Source organism: Anolis carolinensis, unplaced genomic scaffold (assembly GCF_035594765.1).
Source record: "Anolis carolinensis isolate JA03-04 unplaced genomic scaffold, rAnoCar3.1.pri scaffold_8, whole genome shotgun sequence".
NCBI lineage: Eukaryota > Metazoa > Chordata > Lepidosauria > Squamata > Dactyloidae > Anolis > Anolis carolinensis.
Window position 1 is genome coordinate 15754132 of NW_026943819.1, and position 12153 is coordinate 15766284.

The 12153-nt window shown below is 42.4% G+C and overlaps 1 protein-coding gene across 7 annotated transcripts in view; it reads right to left on the bottom strand.

Annotated features, from left to right (window-relative positions):
- pknox2 (PBX/knotted 1 homeobox 2) overlaps positions 1-12153 on the bottom strand; it is a 345146-nt gene that overhangs the window by 12721 nt on the left and 320272 nt on the right. For all 7 annotated transcript variants that reach the window (XM_062961013.1, XM_062961014.1, XM_016996784.2 and 4 more), the window contains one exon: positions 10302-10421. In XM_062961013.1, coding sequence (XP_062817083.1) covers positions 10302-10421 — 120 coding nt within the window. The remainder of the gene's footprint in view (positions 1-10301; positions 10422-12153) is intronic.

The window sequence follows — 12153 nt, forward strand, 5'->3', positions numbered from 1 at the left end:
CAAGTTGATTCTACATTTTCAACAGGAGAGGGTAGCAGTGAGCTGGCTTGATTTGGGATGAAGACACTATTGATGTTAATGCCTACCTACTGAGGCTGATTATCATATTTAGAACTCACCACCATGAAAATCTCAGAGATTCTTCTGTCAAGCTTTAAATGAATAATTTCAGCATTAATATAGATCAGGCATGGGCTAACTTGGGCCCTCCAGGTGTTTTGGACTCCAACTCCCACCATTCCTAACAGCCTCAGGCCCTTTCCTTTGTGCCCTCAGCCGCTTAAGCGGCTGAGGGCACAAAGGAAAGGGCCTGAGGCTGTTAGGAATGGTGGGAGTTGGAGTCCAAAACACCTGGAGGGCCCAAGTTAGCCCATGCCTGATATAGATACCACATTCAATTAAAGGGCACATTCAACCATACTGAATAGTCTGGCCAGTTTAGGTTGAGCCGCAGTGCTTGGAAAGTTACAGGTATAATTCTACCATATTCTCTGGGGGTTGGTGCTCATCTCCATTTCTAAGCCAAAGAGCCGGCATTGTCCGTAGACACCTCCAAGGTCATGTGGCCGGCATGACTGCATGGAGCACCGTTACCTTCCCGCCGGAGCGGTACCTATTGATCTTCTCACATTTGCATGTTTTTGAACAGAAGGTTGGGAGAATCTGGGGCTAACAGCGGGTGCTCACTCCGCTCCCCAGATTTAAACCTGCGACCTTTTGGTCCGCAAGTTCAGCAGCTCAGTGCTTTAACATGCTGCGCCACCAGGGGCCTGGAAATGGCTTACCGGGGATTAAATCCCATTATCCTGCATGCCTTGTGTGGACACACCAGGCTAATGCGATACCCACACTGCATTATTTGTCAGTGCAGATACAGCCTTAGTAACCAACCTCTGCAATGCAAGCTTATTAAAGGGACTCACGCTTAATAAAAGCTGCCCTTGATTTATAGCTCTCCAGAGAAGCTACAGCATATAAGCAAAAATCTATGGCAAGTGATATTGGAGCAATTTTGCTTCCCCGTGATGCTTTCCTGATGGGTTATTTCTGTCTAGGCAGAAAACAAAAGTGCTCATTGGGCATTTTAAGCCATTGCCCACAGTGAGAGCTTGAGTTATTATTGCATTAAAGTAAATTCCTCGGCTGCAAGCTGAGAACTGAGAAATTTAAGAAACAGCACACAAAGCCAAATCAAAAATCTCTTGGGGCTTAATGGAATGCTTCGCTGCCTTCTTCTTCTTCTTCTTCTTCTTCTTCTTCTTCTTCTTCTTCTTCTTCTTCTTCTTCTTCTTCTTCTTCTTCTTCTTCTTCTTCTCCTCCTCCTCCTCCTCCTCCTCCTCCTCCTCCTCCTTCTTTTTGTAAGGAAGTTGTCTATGGGGATGTGTTGGTAGATTCATAGTAAGGTTCACTGCCTAGAACAGGACTGAAATAGTCTATTCTGGGCAGCTTTTCCTAACACTTTTTGTTAGCCACATTTAAAAATTCCATTTAAGTATAAACTTTCAACCTGCTTTATACACAAACGGATATCCATATACATAAATATACACGGTTGCTCATTAAATCCAGTCTTGGCCTTATTAGTTGGCATTCAAGGATGTGAAAGAAGTGTGAATGAAGCAATACCAAGAATGTCTCCAAAGATTTGCTTCTGCGGAAAAATAACACTATCTTCCTCTGCTGACTCTTGCTCTTGTCTGCCTTCAAGATATTTTCGTTTACTGCTAAAATATTTAGTCTCCATTACACCCAGGTCCCTCTGAGAAATACACCGCGGACCCTAACAGTGACTCAAACATTGATCTTGGGCAACCCGTTTTTCCCTCTGATTCAACAAAAAAACAAAACAAAACAAGAATAGTTATTTACCTGCAGCGTGATCTAATTAATTAACAGGCACAGTGCTTTGAGAACAGAAAGATGTATTGCTAGTACTCTCCCTTCACCCTGAAGCAGCAAGCTATAGCCTTGTAAAGGGAAGTATAAATCTTCTTCCAGGAAAACAAGTTCAGGGAGAACAAGAATGGGCTTCAAACAGGCTTCTAACTGGTGCCATTGCAGAGGAAAACAAAGGTATGTGGAGGACATACTGGGCTCAGAGGTGCTTGTAGGTCATGAGAATCTTTTCACATAGCTATGGGTTTTTTTTATCATATCAGAAGCAAATTGAGAATACTGCAAGTCGCTTCTGGTATGAGAGAATAAGCTGTCTACAAAGATGTTGCTCAGGGGATGCCTGGATGTGTGGAGGCTTTTCTCATGTCCCCACACGGGAAGCTGGGGCTGACAGATGGGAGCTCACCCTGTCTTGTGGATTCAAACCACCGACCTTCAGGTCAGCAGTTCAGCCGGCACGAGGGTTTAACCCACTGTGCCACCATGGCTCAGCTATGGGGTTTCTGCATGGTTTTGGGAGAATTATCTGAAATGTGTAATAAAAAATTCAGATGGCGGTGTGGGACTTCAAGTTTCAAGAGTCACACTAGGAGAGTCCAGGGGCCACATGTAGTCCATGTAAAGAGCTCAACAGAAATAATTTGGGAAATGTGCCCACCACCATTTCAGTTAAGCAGTGAGTCACATACGAGGAACTGAGAAAAAAATGTACTGATCACTGGCTGGAGAGAGAGAAGGGGGGGGGGGCAGAATCAATAGGGAGAGATAACTTTTTAAGGAAATGTTTTTGGAAGAATTCCAGCCTGTGGGATGTCGGAGAATACATAAGGCAAGGACTTATGAGCTTTTGTGGAATGACCACCGTGCACCTCCCCATTTACAAAATTTTATGGCAGCACCCATGAAAAAGCATTCCATGGACCACACTAGACCCACTCCTGTTCTGCAATGAATAAAGAGAGATCTTGCAATCTTTCACAGCATATTCTCCACCTGCCCTAATCTAAACTCTCAGTTTCTCTATATTCCTCCCTCTTTCTCCTTATGAGCAAAGCTGCAAACTGAATTCAAAGTCTAAAAGTAGTTTTCACTCAACTAATTGTTTTTTCCGTGTCGAGAGTGACTTGAGGAACTGCAAGTCACTTCTGGTGTGAGAGAATTGGAAGTCTGCAAGGACGTTACCCAGGGGATGCCTGGACTCAACTAATGCAGCAGGGGAAGAGGAGCAGAATTTGGCCTTTTTCCAGAAGGTTTGGTCAAAAGCAAGCTGCTACCTCTCCAGGCTTATCTTCCCTATGAAGAACTTTTGCCATTTTGACCACATTTTGATGTTGCTTGTCCTCATGTGTCCCAGTTTTGTTTTTGTATGAAATGATGAAGGTTATGTTTTTGTCATGACATTCGTGTAGAGATAGGCAAATTTGATACATTCATTTTTTGTTTGAAAATGATATGCCATGGACTTTTTTCAAATGTCATCACTGCCAGAAATTGGACACTATTGAGTTAAAATATCATAATTGTTGATTAGATACAGAAATAACAGTGTATAGTTTTATGGATTTAAAAAAAAATTGTGAAAATTTCCTGCAAGATTAACATCTGGAGCATTTTCATTTCATGTTTATGTTAAGGCACTTTGAATCTCCCCCGAGAAAAATAAAGCGGGGTATAAATAAAATAATAATAATAACAGTAATAATAATAATACTTTCTTTTGGAATATCTGTCTGGCATAGGGAAAAGAGACAATATTGCCACTATGAGAAACAGGCCAGGTTAAATGAATGGACACATGCACATACACACATATATGTTCTTCAAATGCGAATTTGAGAAATATTTGGAAACTGTACCATCGCTACCTTGCCCTGCAGCTTCAGGGATAATTGGGACAAGAAGCTTAGAATACCCCAGAGTCTCCTTTTAACACTGTTAATTGCATGAATATTTATTAATTGCAGTGCAAAATAGTACTCAGAAAAACCTGCCAAATGCCTTTAAATTCTATTTGAAGTTGGAGCCAACTGTTGTGAATGAATGATGTGGAAATGCAGCCCTCAAGGCAACATCTATCCTACATCTAGGATAGTAACCTATGGTATACTTATAAATGAAAGAAATGAGTCATTGAGAAGGATAGACCATGCAAGATCACATACACCCCCCACCACGCTTAATGCACATTTTCTTTCTATATCACAGTTTACAGCCTCTCCAGTTTCTAGCCGATGTGGCTCCAAGGGTTGTGTGTGATATGCGGGCATTGCCTTTCCAAATAAGAAGTAACTTTCCCTTTAGGATCCAAATTATTGGCATTGCAAAGAGATACTGGAAAACATTCACATCTAGAACTCTTCTATTTGTAGTAAAGGGACCTTTACTGTCCCTTTTCTTCTGATGTCCAACTCTCTAAATAATCAACTGAAATGTTATGTTATGCAATGCTAGAAATTTGTAGATACAGTAGAGTCTCACTTATCCAACACTCACTTATCCAATGTTCTGGATTATCCAACACATTTTTGTAGTCAATATTTTCAATACATCGTGATATTTTGGTGCTAAATTCGTAAATACAGTAATTATTACATAGCATTACTGTGTATTGAACTACTTTTTCTGTCAAATTTGTTGTATAACATGATGTTTTCGTGCTTAATTTGTAAAATCATAACCTAATTCGATGTTTAATAGGCTTTTCCTTAATCTCTCCTTATTATCCAACATATTCGCTTATCCAATGTTCTGCCCGCCCGTTTATGTTGGATAAGCGAGCCTCTACTGTAGAAGGGAAATTTCAATTAAGGAAAACGTAAATGAAACAGAATTCCCTCTGGGTTGTTGTGCATTTTCTGGCCTATATGGCCATGTTCCAGAAGTATTCTCTCTTGGAGGTTGTGAGGTCAACAGAGGTAAACCCCACTTGCCTCGTTTCCAACAGACTTCACAACCTCTGAAGATGCCTGTCATAGATGTGGGTGAAACCTCAGGAGAGAATGCTTCTGGAACATGGCCATACAGCCCGGAAAATGCACAATAACCCAGTGATTCTGGCCATGAAAGCCTTCAACAACACATATTTATTTATTTATTTATTTATTTACAGTATTTATATTCTGCCCTTCTCACCCCGAAGGGGACTCAAGGCGGATTACAATGAACACATATATGGCAAACATTCAATGCCAACAGACAAACAACATATATAGACAGACACAGAGGCATTTAACATTTTTTTCCAGCTTCACGATTTCGGCCACAGGGGGAGCTGTGGCTAGCAATTTAAATAGCAAGCCGGGCTATTTAATGGTCAGGGGCTTAACCCAACCCGGGCTTTGAAATCATGACCTCTCGGTCAGTAGTGATTTATTGCAGCTGGTTACTAGCCAGCTGCGCCAGAGCCCGGCCCTACATACAGTAGAATTCTACATACAGTAGAATTCCTTCTCATCACAACATCTCAGCTTTTGCTACTTATCTTAGGGCTTGTCCACACAAGCCCAAACCCAGATTTGCTTTGGCAGCACGGTCACTCTTAAGATCAGGGGGCTTTGGGGACATGGCCAGGAGTGAATGCTCTCTTCAGCTTGATGTGTGTAAGGTTGCCTATTCTGAAAATGGAATGATTTTGATAGGAGTTCGTCTCTTGGGCACCAGATGGCAGACAAAGTACAAAATACGGTATAGAGATACAAATTTCTTCTGTACATTCCTCAGTTTCCTTCCATCCAAGTATTTTCATCCCAAACAGTGTAATAGTGGGGGGCTTAGTGGAAGGGGAGATAGCACTCTCAATGCAGAAAGTCTGGTAGCCGTTATAAAATCTGGGCACGCTTTATGTCTTATCAACATAGACATAATAGGTGCTAAAGAGTGAAAAGAGATTAGCTCCCCCCCCCCTCGCTGCAATTTTTGGATCAGCTTAAGAACGGTGTTTTCTCTGTCTGACCCAGAAATAAGTAGGACAGATATGTTGCACTGAAGCAAATGGGGCAAGGTGTAAAGGAGTGCATGGTTTGAACAACTATCTCACTTAGTTCATGAAAAAAATGCGAGTTGTCTACATGGATGCAGGTCTACTTAGTTTAATTTCCCAAAGAAATGGGAACTTCTGTCTATAGGAATACACTGTAAAACCCAGATTGTGCAAAAATTACAAACTTTTGCATAACAGCAATAGAATAAGGAGTAATGATGTTTTCTTATCCACTAAGTGTTTTCTCAACCACTGGTTCTATTTCTTAGACTAGTCCGAGGCAGTAGACTAGGCAACAGAAGGCTGAAGGAGATAAAAGTCCAATATTTTGTGCATCAACCTCCCAAACAAATCATCTTGACGGTAAGGACAAATTCCCTTCCAAAAATAGGAACGGCTTCAAAACCCCACATTTCTAGGAATTTCTGATAATGCAAACATATTGTTATGATTTACTGACACTCCCTTACTGCTGAGGAATTGGTAATTTGGGGATTTGCCAGGAAGACAGTTGTTGGTGGGCGTCTACAACAATTATGCATTCTAGTATAGCAAGGCCTGGAAGACACCAAAAGAAATCTCTTGGCCCACTCCGCTTTCTTTCACCTTTGGGGGACCTTGAAACTTTATGCACAGACACTTGTTAGCAGAAATCTGTCATGGTGTTATACCAACTTGATTTTTAAAAACTCAGGAAGAAAAATATTTCCAATCACGGCTGTTATTGGACAATACTGAACTGCTAAAAAACAGTCTTGCTAAAAACAGTGGCCACTATTCTATGTTGGCAACTTTGTTAAGAAAAAAGTTTCCCCTAGGAAACTAAAAGTTTCCCCAGTTAGGAATTGTGAGAGTTGAAGTCCAAAACACCTGGAGGGCCGAAGTTTGGTAAATAAAGATACAATGGACTTTTTAAACAAGTATGTATCTTGGCCATGGACTAACAAAGCAGGAGTTTAACTGTACTTTAATTGAGTTCGATTCTAGGAGTTTGTGCTCATCTCCATTTCGAAGCCGAAGAGCCGGTGTTGTCCTTAGACACCTCCAAGGTCATGGCCAGCATGACTGCATGGAGCGCCGTTACCTTCCCACTGAAGTGGTACCTATTGATCTACTCACATTTGCATATTTTCGAACTGCTAGGTTGGCAGAAGCTGGGGCTAACTACAGGAGCTCATCCTGTCCCATGGTTTTGAACTGCCGACCTTTTGGTCAGCATGTTTTGCAGCTTAGCAGTTTAAACAACTGTGCCACTGCACCCCCCCCCCCCCCCTATGGCAACTTAGTTAAAATACATAAATAAGTAACTTATCTGGGCACATCCCCTCCCACTTCCCAGACAGGAGCTTTTCCCTTTCTGTTGGTAATCAGGGTGCAGGGTTTCATCCAGTGGATTTGGGTGATTTTCATTGCATTTTCATTTCATTGTATTCGAATTTTCAGGTGGAGAGCTCTAAACCACAATCCCCAGGATGATAAAGGATGTAGCCATAGTAGTTAACGTGGAATGATAACACCATAACTGAAGCTGCATCTGCATAGACAAATGCTACACAGTAGTGTTCTCTGGAACTGCCCTGCACACAGCACAGGGAGTCCACACCTACTCGAAACCCTTTGGGCATCCACATGGTCTGCCAGGCTGAATGCGTATTGGCACTGTCCTCCTGTCCTCCTGGGGATTGCTGTTGTTGGCAGGGACTGGGTGGTGATGCCACAATGGTGTGTCCAAACACAGGGGGAGAAAAAGCTGTGTTGCTTCTGGCTGGCAAAACAGTGGCAACAGCAATCTCCAGGAGCACAAAAGGAGGCATCTTTCTGATATTTAGATACTGGGTTGTCTTAGATATGGCCTGATCCAGCAATTCATTTGTCAAAAATAATGGGGGTTTCCTGAAAGCTCTGGAGTCACCTGTGACTCTTTTTGGGCCAGATCAATGGCTGGAAGTAGTTTTTTTTTATTGTGTCAGAAGCGACTTGAGAACATACCGAAAGTCGCTTCTGGTGTGAGAGAGTTGGCCATCTACAGAGACGTTGCCCAGGAGATGCCCGGATGTGTTACTCTCATATCCTCCAAGCTAGAGCTGACAGACGGGAGCTCACCCCATCTCCTGGATTCGAACTGGCAACCATCAGGTCAGCAGTTTAGCCGGCACAAAAGTTTAACCCATTGCACCATTGTGTGGGTTGCTCACAGTGAGTTTGAAATATGTTTTATTTTGCCTGTGTAGACATGGGATGAGTTGTGTGAATGAACCCCCAGTGAAGGCAGCACAATTTTTTTTTTGCATGAATTACTGCTTATAACGTCTGAGGGTTTATTTCCATGCATCTTGTCTGAATTGCCCTTCAGTGGTGGAGGTAATTGCTTCTCTTGGGACTGAGGCTTCCTTCCTACTTAATACTCATTTCTTCGTACTTTTTCTGGATCTGCTGGCTTATGAGGATGTTGCTTTGCAATACTCATTGCAGCAGTACATTTTGCCTCTAAGCCAAGAAGTTCTATGTGTCTAGGTGTTCAATCACCTTTATGACTCTCATGTAAAAATAATTCACTGTCACATTCACAAGATTTATCAACAACTATTTTCCCGAGTTAAAGCACCTCCCTTGGCTTCCTTTCTGTAATACTATTCTTAAAAAGGTAAAGCAGAAGAGTTTTTAAAGGGTGTTGTTCTCTGAAGTCTCAGCCTTGGAGTCTGTTATTCACATATATTGGGAGAAAGAACTCTTGTCTGTTGGAGGCAAGTGTGAATGTTGTATTAATCACCTTGATTAGCATTGAATTGCCTTGCAGCTTCAAGGCCTGGCTGATGCCTGCCTGGGGGAATCCTTTGTTGGGAGGTGTTAGCTGGCTCTGATGGTTTCGTGTCTGGAATTCCACTGCTCCAGACATGAAACAGGAGAGAATGCTTCTGGAACATGGCCATACAGCCCGGAAAACTCACAACAATCTAGTGTAATATTGCTAAAGCACTTTGTCAATCACTCCCAAATAACAACAACAAAAGGGACTTAATGGAAATTGGTGTGAAACATTATCTAAAATACTGTATGAGACTGGATGTGACTTTTCTGAGTCTTTAGATAAGGGGGGTCTTACCATATGCATATGCATAATACTTGGGATTTACTCTGGACCATGCTCTGACTTACAAGAAGCACTGCTTGACTATCAAGCAAAATGTGGGCACTAGAAATAGCATCATACGAAAGCTGACTAGCACAACCTGGGGGCACAACCAGACACAGTGAAGACACATGCCTTGCGCTTTGCTTCTCTGCTGCTGAATAGGCATGCCCAGTGTGGAATACATCTCACCACGTTAAAACAGTGGATGTGGCTCTTAATAAAACATGCCGCATCATCACAGGATGTCTACGGCCCACAACACTGGAGAAATTATACTGTTTAGCTGGCACTGCACCACCTGACATCTGCCGGGAAGTAACAGCCAGCAATGAAAGGACTAAGGCATTGACATCTCCGGCCCATCCCCTGTTTGCTGTATCAGCCAGCACGCCTTAAATCAAGAAATAGTTTTCTAAGATCTACAGAGATACTTGCAGGAACACCTCAGCAAGCAAGAGTTCAAAAGTGGCAGGCTAAAACCCAGAACCTCAATCAGTGGCTGAAACCGGATGACAGACTCCCTCCTGGGCACACAGAAGACTGGGCGACTTGGAAGGCACCACAAGATGTGGAGCCAACATTAAGAAATTGGGCTACAAAGTGGAGTCCACAGTATTCAAGTGGGGAGAAGAGCAAACCACAGACCAGCTACTACAATACAGTCTGAGCCCTGCCACATACAGTATGGAGGACCTTCTTATAGCAACATAAGAGTTACTCGAAGTTGCCAGTTACTGGTCAAAGGACATTTAATATAATACCAAGCTGTTGTTGTTGTCGTTGTTGTTGTTTTTTAACTTTGTGTTTTCAAATGCATTACAACTTGTACCCTCAGTTCACTTCTGACACGATAAATAAATAAACCATAAGCATTTTTCAAATGAACCTGTTTCCTGCAGATGGACATTAATGGGAAGATTCCTGACTTGTAGAAATGCTGAATGTCAAACTGAGATTGTGTTCCTTACAAATTCCCAGAGCAAACCACCTCTATCCCATTTGCTGGGATTATGTGTGCTGCGGCAGCGCAAGTCATTTTTTGTCCTGCCGCACAATTGGAGTGGATGAGCTGCGTAATTTAATCTCAAATCCGCAAGGAATACCCGGCGTGTGCCTTAAGCCTTCCTGCATCCTCTTTCCTGACTATTGTGGAGAGGTTTTGCGCTTACGATCCCAGATAAGCAAAGCACTTCATAAACACAAACAGCGAGCACCCTTCAAGACTGGCGCCTCTGTAATGGAAAATAATCCCAAGGGGTTAATCTCTCAGACACACTTGTTGACTTCTCTCACCATAAGATGCTGAAAAAGCCAGGAGCGCATGATATTCGTAGCGTGTTTCGGCAGGACTCCCCGTTTGTTCTTTGACTTTTTATCTTCGCTGTCAAGAAGAGAGGTCAGATCCAGGTTAACCTACAGGGCAGGGAGAGAGAGGGAGATACTGAGAAAAGCTTAAACAACAATGCAGGTAAAGGAAGAAGAAAAGAAAAAGAGCCTGAGTTGCTATGGTGACTGAGTTCACAACGTCAGTCCAATTTCATGGCGGCTCCATGAAGTTATCGCGGCAAGTATTGTGTGCAATTTGGAGGTAAGTGAAATCCTAACTTATGATCAGCTGTGATGTTTACTTAGATTTTAGAAAAACAGATCAATACCGCCCTCTCTTGTGCCTAAACTAAAGTAAAAACGCATTCAGAAAGAGGGAAGATGACATCATAGATCTGCACAAGCAGAGTGTAGATCAGGAGTGTCAAACTCATTTTCAACAAGGGCCACATCAGGCCTATAGTTGCCCCAAACTCATGGCTATGAAAAATGATCCTCGGGGGATAAAGGTGCATTTACTTACAAAGGCTGAGTTCCAGGTTTATTGGTCTAAGACCAGAAAGCCGAAATCATAGAATCATAGAGTTGGAAGAGACCTCGTGGGTGAAAGATTTATACGATCTGAAGATAAACCAGTTTCTAGATGCAGAGAAAGCTTTTGATAACATCAATTGGTTTTGTATAACAGAAATATTAAGGGAAATGGATGGCCATCCAGCCTCTGTTTAAAAGCCTCCAAAGAAGGAGCCTCCACCACACTCCAAGGCAGAGAGTTCCACTGCTGAACAGCTCTCACACTGAGGAAGTTCTTCCTAATGTTCAGGTAGAATTGCCTTTCCTGTAGTTTGAAGTCATTGTTCCATGTCCTAGTCTCCAAAGCAGCAGAAAACAAGCTTGCTCCATCCTTCCTATGACTTCCCCTCACATATTTATACATGGTCCTCATCATGTCTCCTTTCACCCTTCTCTTCTGCAGGCTAAACATGCCCAGCTCTTTAAGCCGCTCCTCATAGAGCTTGTTCTCCAGATCCTTGATCATTTTAGTCACCCTCCTCTGGACACATTCCAGCTTGTCAACATCTCCCTTAGATTGTGGTGCCCTGAACGTACTTCTATATATTTTTTTTCAGACCACTGCTTCGTAAACTGTGGGTCCCAACTCCAAATGGGGTCCCCTGACCTCAGTCTTGGGATCACGAAAAATTTGGCACCAGTAAAAGATTTTAGACTGCCGCCCATTTACACAAATCCATTAGCAACAGCATGCAGCATTTACAGTGGACTCTGCAGAAAATGCTTTCTCAAGAATCTGAAGCCTGGACTTAAAACTGGGCAGCCCTTCAACTAGAGGTCACATTGAAACAAACAAAGAATTATCTCTTGACCCTCCTTCTGCCCCAGCTATCACTATCCAGCTGTTGCCAAAGCCAAGCGGCAACCCCAGGAAAGATGCTTCTGCGCCACTCACTTAATGCAAACCAACTTCTAGTCCCTTTGATTTCAGAAGAAGTTTCATTCTAATAAATAGCCTTAAAACACCCTTCAGCCTGCTAATCGGTTTTAAAAATATGCAATTCTCAGTAGGATTATTCACAAGACAGCAAAGAAACATCTTCTTGTTGTCTTGAAAAAAGAGCAGCAGATAAAAAGAAAAGAAGATTCAAAGGTCTTGGGAAGCAGAAAGAGAGAAGTTTTAATGAGGTTGCAGGAAACTGGAATCTCAACGTCAAGGTTTTTTTTTAATGCACACACACTTTTTTAAGGTCCTTCATAAAAACATTTCTTCTGCATGAATTAAACATCAGGATGGCAGCCCTGT